This window comes from Amblyomma mixtum, chromosome 5 (assembly GCF_055824585.1).
Source record: "Amblyomma mixtum isolate Tamu chromosome 5, ASM5582458v1, whole genome shotgun sequence".
Lineage (NCBI taxonomy): Eukaryota > Metazoa > Arthropoda > Arachnida > Ixodida > Ixodidae > Amblyomma > Amblyomma mixtum.
In genome coordinates this window covers 69,035,943-69,048,994 of record NC_143016.1, presented here as the reverse complement: position 1 = coordinate 69,048,994, position 13,052 = coordinate 69,035,943, and the positions used below count along the sequence as shown (strand labels likewise).

Sequence of the window (13,052 nt, the reverse complement as noted above, 5' to 3'; positions counted from 1 at the left end):
TTCGAAGATTTCCCGCTCAAGCAGTTTGGTCGCGATCAATAAGTCTTACGCATCTGAAGAGGGGGGGGGGGGGGGGGTTCAATTTACGCTCTTCATTGTCTCGGTAGATTTGCAGTGTTATATTATATAAAAAATATCAGCTAACAGTGCCCGAACTTGCTGAAGCCACGCTTCTTAAATACTTCCAATAGTTAGACAGCAATGCTGGCGATCCTGAATACGTGGGTCGCTTCACCGCTGGATGAATTTAGATGAGCCTACATTTCCTTCAAAGAATAATTATCTTAATCGTGTGGTATGCGGCGCTTTGGCTGTGGCTATGTAACAGCCACAGAGAGAAAAAAATGAATTGTACAAGAAGCCCTCGTTAATAATATAACTACACGAAAGCTTAAGTACTATTGTTGTGAACAAAGCGCGAGAACAAAAGTTTGTGGGCCAAATGACAACAGCTCGGTCGTATTGTTTTAAATTTGGCACGTGAAAGCAGACTGTTTAAAGCTTTCTAATGGATCTACCAAGCCCCTGAACAAGTCGACACGGTGTCCACTACGTAAGAAAAACCATTATGCAGGCAACGTCAGCGATTGTTCATTATTTAATACCAATCGCCTTCGGTAAATAACGACGGCAGCACATGACAGCTTAAAAGTAAAAATAAAACGATACATTGTAGGAAAAAGGAGACTAGCATGTGATAAGATGTGTGCACTAATAGTCAGGTAAGTAGGATGATATGAGAAGGAATGAATAGTGAAATAACGGTGCACTAAAGAGCATCGCTTCATGAGCGACCAGTGTCGTCACGGGCACGGGGCGGCCTCGTCGCTTTCCCAATGGCGCGCTCCGTATTGAAGATAGTCTGGGCCAAAGGATAAGTCCCGTTGCCACAGTGTCCTGCAAAGTCGTCCCACCAGGGATCCCAGATGCCCAGGCATCTCGTGCCGCCGGTCACCTTCATGAGAGCCCGCACGAACACCTCGAGCGAGCGCAGTGTCGGGTGGGAAATCCACTGGTTTCCGTACAAGGACACCCGACAGTACGGCCAGTCCAGCGTGGTGTCCCAGCGGCTTCGAAGGCACAGCTCGTCGAAGGCCAGTCTGCCCGCTGAACGCGTGCTGCGACCTTCTTGACCGGGACCCGACGCGTCGACACCCTCGTCGGTCGTGTTATCTTCGGCGTCGGTGGCATACAGCGTGTACGATGTGGCTGCGACGTCGAGCGGATAGCAGAGCTGGAATCGGCCACTGCGTCGGTGGCCGCGGACCGTGTATTGAGTCTCACGGAAGGCCTCCGCGTAGCGCTCGACGATGTCCTGCGTCCACTTGAGAGCCGTGCGACCGTAGGTGGGTGGAGCAGGCTCGGTGGGGTCGACCAGGATGCTGTAGTCGTCCATAAGGTCGACCAGGTCGCGCATGTCGAAGCGTTCGCGGAACCGATGGTCTAGCGGCACGACGACGCCCACGTAGTGGTCCAGGCGCCGGAAGGTAGCGCGCGTGATGCGCAGAAGGTCGATGAGACCGTTCATCTCGTGAACCTCGGGGTACTTCCAGTAGAGCAGCAGCCCGTCGAAGTAGTGCGACTGGAGCCAGTCGACCGCGTTCGCCACGAACAGCGAAGCCAGCGACTCTTCGCGCGTGATCGTCGTGAAGGCAGCCCGGTCGTCACCAGCATCACCGGCCCCCCTTCCGCCCACCGCTAACCAGACGCGCAGGAATGCGTTCTTACTCTTCAGTTGGCTGAACTTGTGCCAGCCGCGCCGGAAGACGTCGACCGTCGCGTCGCCGGGCTTGATGGTGGCGTCGGAAGCGTTTATGCCTGCGCAACAGTACACGGCGTCCGTGCACAGGTGGTAGGGGAAGACGTCGATGCCGAAGTTCCGGCCTGCACGCGTCCGAGTGTTCCGGCGGGCCTGGTAGACGCAGACGGATCGGTAGCGGTGGTACATCACGTCCGGTCCAAGCGTGTACGTCGCCGGAGCTGCCGTGGCTGGGGTGGGCTCGCCTTCGGCCTCCGAGGGCACCGGACGGACTATTCCGTGCGTTGGTAGGTCGCCGAACTGCGCCGCCCGACGAGCGGTCGTTCGCCGCGTCGTCTCACGGCGCGTTGAAGAGACGGCTGCCCCCGTCCTCGTTGTGGCGGCGATGGCAGGCGGTCGTGACTGGCGCGTGGCGTTGGAAACGAACAGTGTATCGGGGTTGAAGCTCATATTAAAGCCGAGTAAGTCCTGGATAGTGGACGATTCCACGAGGTAGATTTGAAGCGTCACCATCAGGGCGAACATTACTACGAGGGTGAGCGCGACGCAGACGGTGGAGGTGAGCGCGTCCGCATGTTCGCCGTTCTCCGGGGGTGGTCGGGGCGCCGCGCGCTGCACGACGCGGTGTGGGGGCAGCGCCGTCGAGGGTGGCGCCTCCATGGGCGGCGAGGACCTCTCGGGGTCTCCAGGCTGCCGCTGGTGGTCGGCGCTCGCCTGGGGTTCCAGAACGCGTCGTGGGGAGCCGGCCGTGCTTGCGGCCGTTCTCTTGATCAGCTTCTTCTTCTTCTGCGGGCGCTCGCGTGGGAAGCTCGAGGCCACGTGGTGGCTTGCGCTTCTTCTTCATATTCTGTCTCGTTCGCATCGGCGCTTGAGGGTACCCAAGGTGCGCAGACCGGAACATGCCGTCAATGCCTTCAGTAACAATCAAAGTTGTTAGCAATGGCTTGTGCTGCAAAATGGTATTTGTTCAGCGATTACCCTGTTACTCTAAGAGGAGTACAGCTTTCTTGCTTGTAACTTTATGCCCAGTGTAAATGCTAGCAACCTTGACTTTGGATTGCTGGCAGATGTCATTGAAAATTATTGCGCTGTGAACAATGGACGGCACCAGGGGGCCAGGAATATAACCACAGGAGATGGCGGGGAGGGGGGCATCGAAGCAATCACTTGCTTAGCACTATTAAAATAGAACTTTTAAGATGTATTAAACCTCGCAGTTCACCTAACGTGCTGACAGGTTGTATTTTCATGCAAAGCAGACGATACAAGAAAAGAAAAGAAAACTTTTCACGAGTTCGCAAAGCTGACGCGCTCTCATCAAGCAGCCCCACAGAACTGACATTTAAGGAAAAAGACAACGAGTCAAGATATGTTTTCCAACAGTAAATAAAACTTTTTTTAGACAGTCTAAACCAACTATTTTTCCAGCGGCTAATCACATTAGAGGTCAGCGACACTAAAATAAGAGCACTAGAAAGCGCCATAACCAAGAAACCAACTTCAGGAAACACGCAGAAGGCAGCAACAGAAGCCTTTTAATGAGCGCACAACATATTCAATTACTTTTACAAACACGCATAACAGGTGCACTGCCTGAAGGTAAGAGATAGTATCTCCATAATATGAAAAAGAATTTTCACATAAGCAGGGGCGAACGGAAACATAACGTACAGGTGAACAAACATGTCAAGAGCAAGTAAATACAACACGTGCAATCTACAGATAGGGAAAGCAGAGGTTGCACTTTGTAGGTATAACATACAGGAGAAAGAGCAGAGTAAAGTTCAAGAGCACATATCATATATTTAGGGTCTAAAAGCGTTGTAAACAAGCATGCCAAATTTCACGATCTGCGGAGAGCAGCCACTAGCACCATGACTTCGCGAGGTTGCGGACATAAAGGCTGGCTGTTGTCAAAATAAGAGGTCGTAAAAGGGCTCGAAACGGTGAACGCGCTGCGGACACAGTAGAACAAGAGCAAACGTGGCTCGTGCTACAGGCCCTATGTATGTATTTGTAAGGCTTAAAAGTTTCAACAACCAAAGTGGCAGTCCAGTGAGTGATTAGTTTATCTGTTACCGAAGTTACCTGGATACTCAAGTAGTGCTCGAACTATTGCGCGGTCAGTGTCATAAACAAAACGTTGCAAGCTCATGCAAGGCACGACAGATGGAGCGAGAAAATTATCGCTGCTCATTTGTACCCTCGCAATTCGTTATTAGAAAAATGCGTGTATGTAAAAAGGCTGTTTTAATTAGATGTGCCGCGCGACAAGTCTTTGGTTACGGGAGACACATGTTGCGAGCGAAATCTGCTCATGAAGACCGTCCTGGTCAGCAGGTACGGCTCCAGCTTGGTTCCCTGCGTGCTGCAGTGGCCGGCGATGTCGTCCCACTCCGGGTCCCAGACGCCCACGCAAGGAGCGCCGCCGGTCACCTGCCGCATCGCTTCCAGGAGCTGCTCCAGGCTGGTCTTATCCTGGTACGCGACCCACTGGGACTTCCGCGAGGACAGCACGACGAACTTGAGCCGGATGCTCAACCTGCAGAAGTAGGGGATGATAAATCGATGATAACAGGGATGATAACTCGAGTGAAAACATGGCACAGACACGATTCTTGCGAATTCAGTGACCCGCGCTGCTTTGACTTTTAACGAATACGCCTGAGAACCGACAATATTATTCAGATGTATCAAATAAGGTTTGGTTTGGTTTACGGGGTTTAACGTCCCAAAGCGACTAAGGCTATGAGAGACGCCGTAGTGAAGGGCTTCGGAAATTTCGACCACCTGGGGTAAGATGGAGCAGCTAACAACGGATAGTACTCATATACCTGGCGTTGTAACCAGCGTGCTGGAATGCTTTTCGTACTGACAGTATAAGGCTGCTTGCTTTTCTCTATTTCTCCAGATGAACGAGAATTCTGGGACTATGAGGTAGCGCGGACCTTTTACTTATTTCGTTACTGAACAAATAAAAACTGACGTCTTAATATTGAAACCACAAAATCCTAAACGCTACATCCTCACCCAAAACCCAAAATCCGCATTCCTTTTGCGTGAAGTTGAACATAAGGAAAGGTGAGCAGTCTCAACTGTCACTTCCTGTCATGCCCAACAATTCTAGACAAAAAAAAAAAAAAAATTTGAACGAGAAAGAGTTTATAAACATAATTTCTTCATGTATTGTAAGATTTCACAATTGCAATCAATATATTCGCTAATCTACCGCCGCCGGCTTGTTTTGCTATTAACTTTTATGATATCGTCCAAAGCGTTCCCTGTTCAATTTCTATGGCAGACTTAATGGTTCCCTGAAAAGGGTGGTTGGGGTTGGCTATAATACGCCTGCGTTATGTAGAGTATAGGCCCTGAGCGTTCACGCCACGTACAAGACCTCAAAAGCGGGCCGATGGTTCACAATGTATTTTAAAAAATTGGCAGATTCTTAGCTTGGTTAAGCCCGGTAAGTTGCGAAAGCAATAGCCCTGGCTGCGCCTGGTTTGGCTGGTCATGTAGAGCGAGCGCCTCCCCCACGGCAGCGGTGCGTGAAGGATTCGCTGGGACGATCGCGACGAGCCGAGTTGGGGGGCCGCTTTTCCACAGCTGGCATGACGTCACGTACAGCGAGCGCCCCTCGCGGCAGCGCCGCGCAGCTGCAGCATGGAGGTTTCGCTGGGACGATCGCGACGAGCCGAGTTGGGGCCCCGCTTTTCCACAGCTGGTATGACGTCACACATAGGTCACGCTAAAGGTGAATGGTGGATTCACCAGGACGACGGCCAAGTGCAGAAACCTCGAGCAGTATTGTTTCGCAATAAAAATTCGCGCTTCTGCGCCTCGGGGCGACCAGTGACGCCGGCCTTTCGCTCGAATCCGCGCGCAACGCGTCATGCAGCGCTCGTTCCGTCAGCAGTGGAGAGCTATCATTGTTTCACCGTGCCAACTCTTGTGACGTCACGCAGCTGCCATATGGCTACGACCGGCTACGACCGGCTATGACCCCCCCCCCCCTCGGAGAACTAATATCCAAATTTTTTATCCGAGAATTTGAGTGAAGAGGAGGTACTACGCGATAAGCAGGACTCGCATAGATTCCTGTCGCGTACACTAAAAAAAGGAGGTACCTTGAATTGGTGCCGTTGGCACACGTCGCGTCGTAAGGGGTCACCGCCAAGCCAGACTTGAGCTGGAGGTCAGCGGCAGTTGGCGGCATTGATCTCCGACCCCGAGACCCACCGGGGCCGGCCGCAAAGTCTTCGAGGGCCAGGGAGTAGCCGGCGATCGAGACGGGGTAGCAGATGTAGCGGTGCTTGCTGCGATCGGTTTCCACAGTGCGACCGAAGAAGTCGCGGTACTTGGCAACGCTGTCCAAAGTGTAAGGAAAAAAGCTCCGAAAGTAGGAGTTGGAGCCTCCGCCTCCGGAACCAGTCGTGATAGGGTCGACGAGCATCGAGTACGGCTCGAGCACGTTGATGAGGTGTCCCACGTCGGCGTAGAAGTCCCTGCCGCTGGAGGTTAGTGGGACCACTACGCCCACGGAGAGGCCTCGGACCCTCTTGAAGGTCTTGACCATGTGGGAGACCAGGGCCGGGAATTGCGAGTATCCTTCCTTAAGCGGAGGGGACCAGCGCAGGAAGATGCCATCGTAGCGCCTCTCGATGACCCAGCGCAGCGCCTTGAGCGTGAAGTTAACCACGGACTCGGCATCGTGCGAAATGCGCTGCAGGCTAGCATCGTCGTCGACGCCGATGAAAACGCGCAGAAACGGGTTGCCGGACTTCAGTCCCGGGAACTTTCCAAAGGCGTTCTGCGCGAAAATGTTTTTGTTTATAATGAAACGTACATGAAGTGTGGGAAACACTCATGGAACATTAGTTCTCACAGCTTCCAGAGAGGCTACAAGGAGAGGCTAGTATCAATAAAGAAAACAAAAATAGAAGAGGCTACTTGGTAGAGCGACTGCTTCGGTGAAGTGGTGGTCCCGGGTTCAAACCCCGGACCAGGACGAATTTTTATTTAACTACGAAGTTTCTGAGAAAGCTGTATAGCTTTCCTTTGTAGCCGTATGGCTGCGCTGGCGTGGATTGCAATGAGTAATTACTCCCTTATTAGTACTCACTATTCTTTCATTCTTCACTTAGATTGAATCCCCTACCCTTGCTGTCGACTGAAATTTCTTTTTGGACTAAACATATCCTGGAGCTCAAAGATAAAGGCAGGTAAGTCTGCTTGACGAGGCTCTGGGAGCCAAATAAAAATATCAACACGGCATGGCAATGCTTACAAAAAGATACAGGTATCAGTACAAAACAGGAACCAATGCGTCTGTTGGAATGAAAACAACTTTTGAAAAACGCAGTTAATAGAGCACCTGGGACATGAAACATAAAGCCGCTAGGAGATGGGGATCATTGAAACAAAGTACAAACAGTTGAAAGAAGGTAAAACCTAATAATTTTGTATAAACGGTTTTGAAATCCTGAGATACAGTGGAGATGAAAACCCGAACATAAGAAGTAATTTGCATACGATGAGGGGTTCTATTGTGAGGAATGACATATCGTGAGTAAACAAGCACAGCAGTTCTAAGTAAAATCATGCTTTCTAAAGGAAGGAAATTCGACTTAACGGAAGTAAGGCAATGCATGATCTTGTGTTCGTAAGCAATAAATGGCGCGAATCGTGTTTTTCTATGCAATGAACAATGTCTGCTTTGTCGTGTTGCACTAGATTAACGAACAATACTGTAGTCGAGATTCTATGAACGAAAAGTGAAGTAACGTTTTAAGCAAGGTGGGTAAAATATTAAGGCGAAAGCCTTGAATGCCTCATCGTTGTCGACAGAAGGCTGTCACCAGAAGCGTAATCAGCAAAGGTGACGCTTTTGACGGGTGTCCATCAAGATATGTGAGACAGTTACTGGTTAATTTCCATTCCTCAAATACAATTTTCATTTTCTTCATCACGGCCCCTCTTTCTTCTTTCACTCCCACTTCCTTCCTTCGTCTACAAACGGATGACGGGTGTCCACCGAGATATGCGATACAGTTACTGCGTAATTTCCTTGGCTCAAATATAATTTTCATTTTCTTCATTACGGCCCCTCTTTCTTCTTTCACTCCGGCTTCCTCCTTTCCTGTACGGTGCGATTCAGGTGTCCACCGAGATAACAGAGAATTACTGCGCCATTTCCTTTCCTCAAAAAGCGTTGCATTCAAAGGGCAAGGCATCGCGCCGAACGGGTGGTGGCGTTCCGTGGACTCCCTGGCAGCGCTACAACATGCTGTCGCGTTCCACTCCTAAAGGCGAAGCTTATGCGTAATTAATTAGCAGTTAATTAGAGTTTAGTGATTAATCAGTAATTAGTCATTTATGTGTGACATCATCCAGTAGTGACGTCACCACTGCAGAAGAGGCAGTCAAAGTGGTGCGGAAAGCGCTTTCGCCTCTACGCACTTTAGGCAGTGAAAGCACCCCCTGAATTTTTTCTTTACTTGTCCATGATGCAAACGGACTTTGATTTCGCTTCGAGGACATTCCAACATAGATGCTCATGAAAAATAAATCCGAGAAATATTTGAGATTCATTTTGTTCCAAAAAGTAGTCCGCGAAGCTAAGGCTGAAAAAATGGGGAATTACCTTGTTTCGAGCGTGAAACAAGACGTACCAACTTTCCACCACATTTAATTGTACCTGATTAGCGTTCACCCTGTGCAAAGTCCTAAAACCAATTAATACATTTTCTTTCTAAGCTTTCGGAGTTTTCTTCAGAAAAGAATATAGTTATATCGCCCCCATATAATACAACTTCTTGCATTAATAAAATGCTAAAAAAATATGTAATTTGTAACAAAAAAAGGTGCGAACCCAGTATTGAAACTTGCGGACACACGTAGTTCACTATCCCGGACTGTGAAAACGCGCCATTAATTTTGGTAAATTGAGGACGGTTCTGAAAGTATGCACTAATAAGTTATAATGGCGTGCATCTGATACTGCGAATTCCCATTCTTTTATTCAGTAAGATATTCCGCTTAACAGAATCTAAAGCCCTGCTGAAATAAAAAAAAATGCTTACGTTTAGTTTCTGCTCGTCAAAGCTCTTTGCGATTGTGCTTCTGATCGGCAAAAGCACGCTTTCGGTTTATTTCCGCTTTTAAAAACCGTACTGCTTTTCAGTAATTATGTTACAGTCCACGCAAATACGATCTGCTGAGCAACCTTAGAGCAAACGGGGAGAAGCGAGATTGGGGCAGTAGTTAGTAGAACGTTAAGTTGGGCGAGTTGGTATAGGTTCATGGTAGAAAAACAGCGCACAAAAGACTAGACAAAAGAGTAAAGGCGACGACAGGACAAGCGCTGATCAGCGCTTGTCCTGTCGTCGCCTTTACTCTTGTGTCTAGTCTTTTGTGCGCTGTTTTTTAACCATGAGGGCAGTAGTTATTGAAGTCATCTGTTGGGGAGTGGTGCAGGGAGTGGTGCCACATTGGAGAGAGGGGTCTATCCCCGACTATGGAGGGAGGGGATTCTCACCTTTTATCTACCACTCCCTGCTTTGTGACACTAGCGGGGTCATGAGAATTGGCTGACGCCACTGGCTGGAAGGGGGTCCTTTGACGGGGAGAAGCTGCTGCCTTCTTAAGTTGTATCCGACTATAGCTATCATGGCCACATCCCTTACCTTGCTGCTTTATGTGCAGCGTGCGTTGCGGCAGTTATTCTAAACTGAGCGACGGCAGAGGTGCGCCCATTAACGGTTAGAAGAAAAGTTTCATCCTTCAATGTTTAACTGTTACATCACTGCCGAACAGCGTCCAACAAAAGTTGGCGTGACGCTGAACTGTAGGTGAGCAACTCGCGGTGGCAGCGGCCGTGCGCGCACCTGCAACACGTCGACCTCGATGTTGGCCGCCTGTAGCCGATTGGAGCCGTCGACGCTGGCGCTCCAGTACACGGCGTGCGTGCACAGGTGGTAGGGGAAGCTGGTGAGGTTGTACACGACGCCGTGGCGGGTCAGGCCCGAGCTCTTGGCGTTGAAGACGCAGAAGCTCTTGGGCTCGCTCAGGTAGAAGTCGTTGGGCAGCATGGAATGCCTGCAAGCGTGTCAGGTGTGGTATTAGGCATGCACTTTGAATCGGGGGCAGTTTCCCCACGCTCTGCTAAACGCGTGGGTGTGGAGGTACTTTGAGAGTGACGGAGGGGATGATAAAGGAAGGAAAATGAAGTTGAGAGTAGCGCAGAGTCGGAAAGAGTGATGAGCTTAGGAGATATATGGGCATGATGTAGCCGGGAGTTAAGCAGGGCAGGGGTAATTAGATGTCAATGGGAGATGCCTCCGGTCTTGCAGTTGGCTGATTCAGGAGGAGCTGACGATGAGAAAGCGAAAGGTGCGTACTTTTATGAGAAGTTTGCCTCTAGTTGCAACTTGCATTGCTGCAAAACATATTTGGCCGTAACATAATTGTAGTAGGAATTGTAGTAGGTGGCGGCTGCAGTAGAAAAACGACTGGCTTTTGCCCCGAGTTTCTTCAACAGTTCAAACTTATAACTTTACCATTGATCAGCTAGTGTGACTATGTGGTGGTGAAATTGCTAGGGCCGTTGACGCTCACGCGCAAAATGCGTCTATTGTTAACTCGAGGGCGCTTTGCCAAGCCGGCCAAAATGTAGGAATTTTTGTCCGCCTGTCGGTAGACGCTCACGTGTTTGAAAAAAAAAATAAGGCCGAACTTAGTGTTGGGCCGCTGTCAAGCGGAGTGACGCGACGCGAGCTATGCGCGGACTACACACCTGGGCTTGCCGGGAAACTCCGGCGGCCGCTCTTCGAAGTCGACGTCCAGCGGGTCGCTGTCCGAGTGAGACATGGGCTCCCCGGCGAGCACATTGCGCCTATCGGCGTAGGTCTGCTCGGCAGTGCGCCACTTGGGCAGTAACTGCCAGTTGGCGTCGATGGTCTTCGCATTTATTTTCTTGACGAGGTACACCTGCGGGCACCAGGCGTGGCTTGCGTTTTCATGTGGCTACGTGGTGATGGCTTCTTAACAATTGGCTATTTAGTTTAACGAACCTAGTTTAATAAAAAACTTAGTTGAAATTACTTTTAACTTCTGAAATTCTCACCCTTTTGTGACGATTCATCGATCAACTGATTGATTGATTGATTGATTGATTGATTGATTGATTGATTAATTAATTAAAATACCTCATTTATAAGAGAAAGGTGAGAACAATATAGGCATGTTTTCAAGACTTCGTATGTTTTAAGGTCCATACCCCTGTCCGCCTCTCTCTCATGGCTTTATCTCACCTCATCCCCTTGCCCCGTGCTCCCCTTTCTTCCAAGCTGCTCCGGAGCCCTTCACTACGGCGTCTCTCATAGCCTCAGTCGCTTTGCTTTGGGACGTTAAACCCCATAAACCAAAACAAACCAAACCTTCCAAGCTGCGCAGTCGGCCCCACACCTCCGGTATTTCTCGCATACTGGGATTCATTCGGACCGGCGCCGCACATCAAGCCAACCCCCTTCATTCCAGGAGCACCGTTCCAATGTGCAGTGGCCCATGCCAAAAGCCTTTGATGAGATAAACGGAGGAATGAATTGCTCCTTTTTTTTTCTGTGGACTTGATGCTTTTGCTAAACGACTAGTGGGCGCAGAAATGCGCCCGCAGACAAGCCTCTAGTGCCAGGTCTCCTCCGTAACTTAACCGGACTAATAGGTCCCGCCGCTATCGACAGGCGTCCACCGTGCATGGATTGAGGCACCCACCTGGAACATGACGGCCATGGCGACCATGATGGTCAGTATGAGCGCCACCGAGAGCACGGGCACCAGGGACCCGTCTCGGGCGGCCCGAATGAGAACGCGGCCCGCACCTCCGCTGGTACCTCGGCTGCGCCCGAAAGCCACGCTGGTGTCCTCCATCTGACAGGCCTCTGTCCTCCTTGTTCGACTACTGGAGAAAAACAAAAGTACTGTTCCACGTTAGGTTTCCGCTGCCGCTGGCTGATATCTGCGCGAGATCGGGGTTGTCGAGCACGCGTTCAGTGGCGCGAGCCGCGGCGCGAGAAGTGAAATCTGGCAATCAGCAGAAACCAACGAAATATGCTGTTATATCATTTAATTTTTTGTCACTTACTAGTTGAGGACTAAAAAATATTCCCAAGAAGAAGAGACAGCGCCAATCTTACCGACACAGTTACTGTAGTGGACGTTTTGATTGCAATGCAGACATTATTAAAAAGAGGGTGCAAAAAAGACGCAGGAAAGGAAACACTGATAGTAATGATAGCGGGAAAATATGACACATGATACATAAGCCAAGTTAAACTGCGTATCTACACTTTCCAAACCGATGTGGAAGTCGGGTAAAAACGCACTTGCAAAATATACTCGTTAATATGGGTGTAATATTCTGATAGGTTAAACGCTAAGCTGGCCTTTCCTAAGCCAGTGCTGAGGCAAGACCGTCAATTCTTCGCTTTAGGGAAGTCGCTTATCTATTTCAGTCAGCTTTTTCTTGGTGCTCCCAGCCAGCTGTACTTAGAACATTTCTGTTTCTTTACGTTTTTCTTCCTATTTTTTTTTTACTTTTGCACATTTGGAAGATCGCTAGAATATACTCTTTGTTAAATACGCTTCACTCATATCAGCCCAATTACTGCCATTTCTCCCTGAAATGCCATCAATTTTTAACACGCGTCTGATGTTGCTTGAAGCACACACCCACTTTAAATTAAAGACCTTTCAGCGCACATGCTCAATAAACAATGTGAGTGATACTTAAACCCGACATTCTTTTTTTTCCTTTTTTATTCTTGCATATTTCATATCAGGATTAAAGCAAGAGGCAAGTACCAAGGAACACATCAGCTTTGCTGGACGAGTACTACCAGAAAGCTCAGAAGAAGCTTTAGTGCCACGCGTCAAATTTCAGGACAAACTCCAGCACGTAAAACGGGAAAAGCAAATTTCCCTTGGTCGTGTGCTTTGCAAAAAATGTAAGCCTTATGCTTACAGTTATCACGGGTGAAACACGCTGAAATACAAGAAAAACACAGCGATTCCACTTCTTTCTCAGTTCCTCCTTTTTTCGTTTTTTTTTTTTCACGAAGAGAATGAGCAACGTTGTTGAAATAAACCCATGCATGATTTTTTTTTTTTCGCAAGTTTCCTTGAGTTTCCTTTTGAAGCAGGAAAAAAGATTAAAAAAAAGCGCTATCTCGGAAAACGAGTTTTGCTTTAAGATTCGAAGGGCGCAGGTGGAGAGAAAGTCTCATTTTGCCGCGCA

The 13,052-nt window shown here is 49.2% G+C and overlaps 2 protein-coding genes across 2 annotated transcripts; both read right to left on the bottom strand.

Annotated features, from left to right (window-relative positions):
* Positions 1-735: 735 nt before the first annotated feature.
* LOC149342514 (chitinase-3-like protein 2) lies at positions 736-2,419 on the bottom strand. The gene has a single exon (XM_089542178.1). It carries the CDS (start codon positions 2,417-2,419, stop codon positions 785-787), a length of 1,635 nt encoding a protein of 544 aa, XP_089398304.1. The 3' UTR covers positions 736-784.
* Positions 2,420-4,002: 1,583 nt separating this feature from the next.
* On the bottom strand, positions 4,003-11,686 carry LOC149342513 (uncharacterized). Its single transcript, XM_089542177.1, has 5 exons — positions 11,531-11,686; positions 10,554-10,747; positions 9,646-9,856; positions 5,887-6,569; positions 4,003-4,301 (listed from the first exon to the last, which is right to left on the bottom strand). Exons 1-5 carry the CDS (start codon positions 11,684-11,686, stop codon positions 4,010-4,012), a joined length of 1,536 nt encoding a protein of 511 aa, XP_089398303.1. The 3' UTR covers positions 4,003-4,009.
* Positions 11,687-13,052: the final 1,366 nt, after the last annotated feature.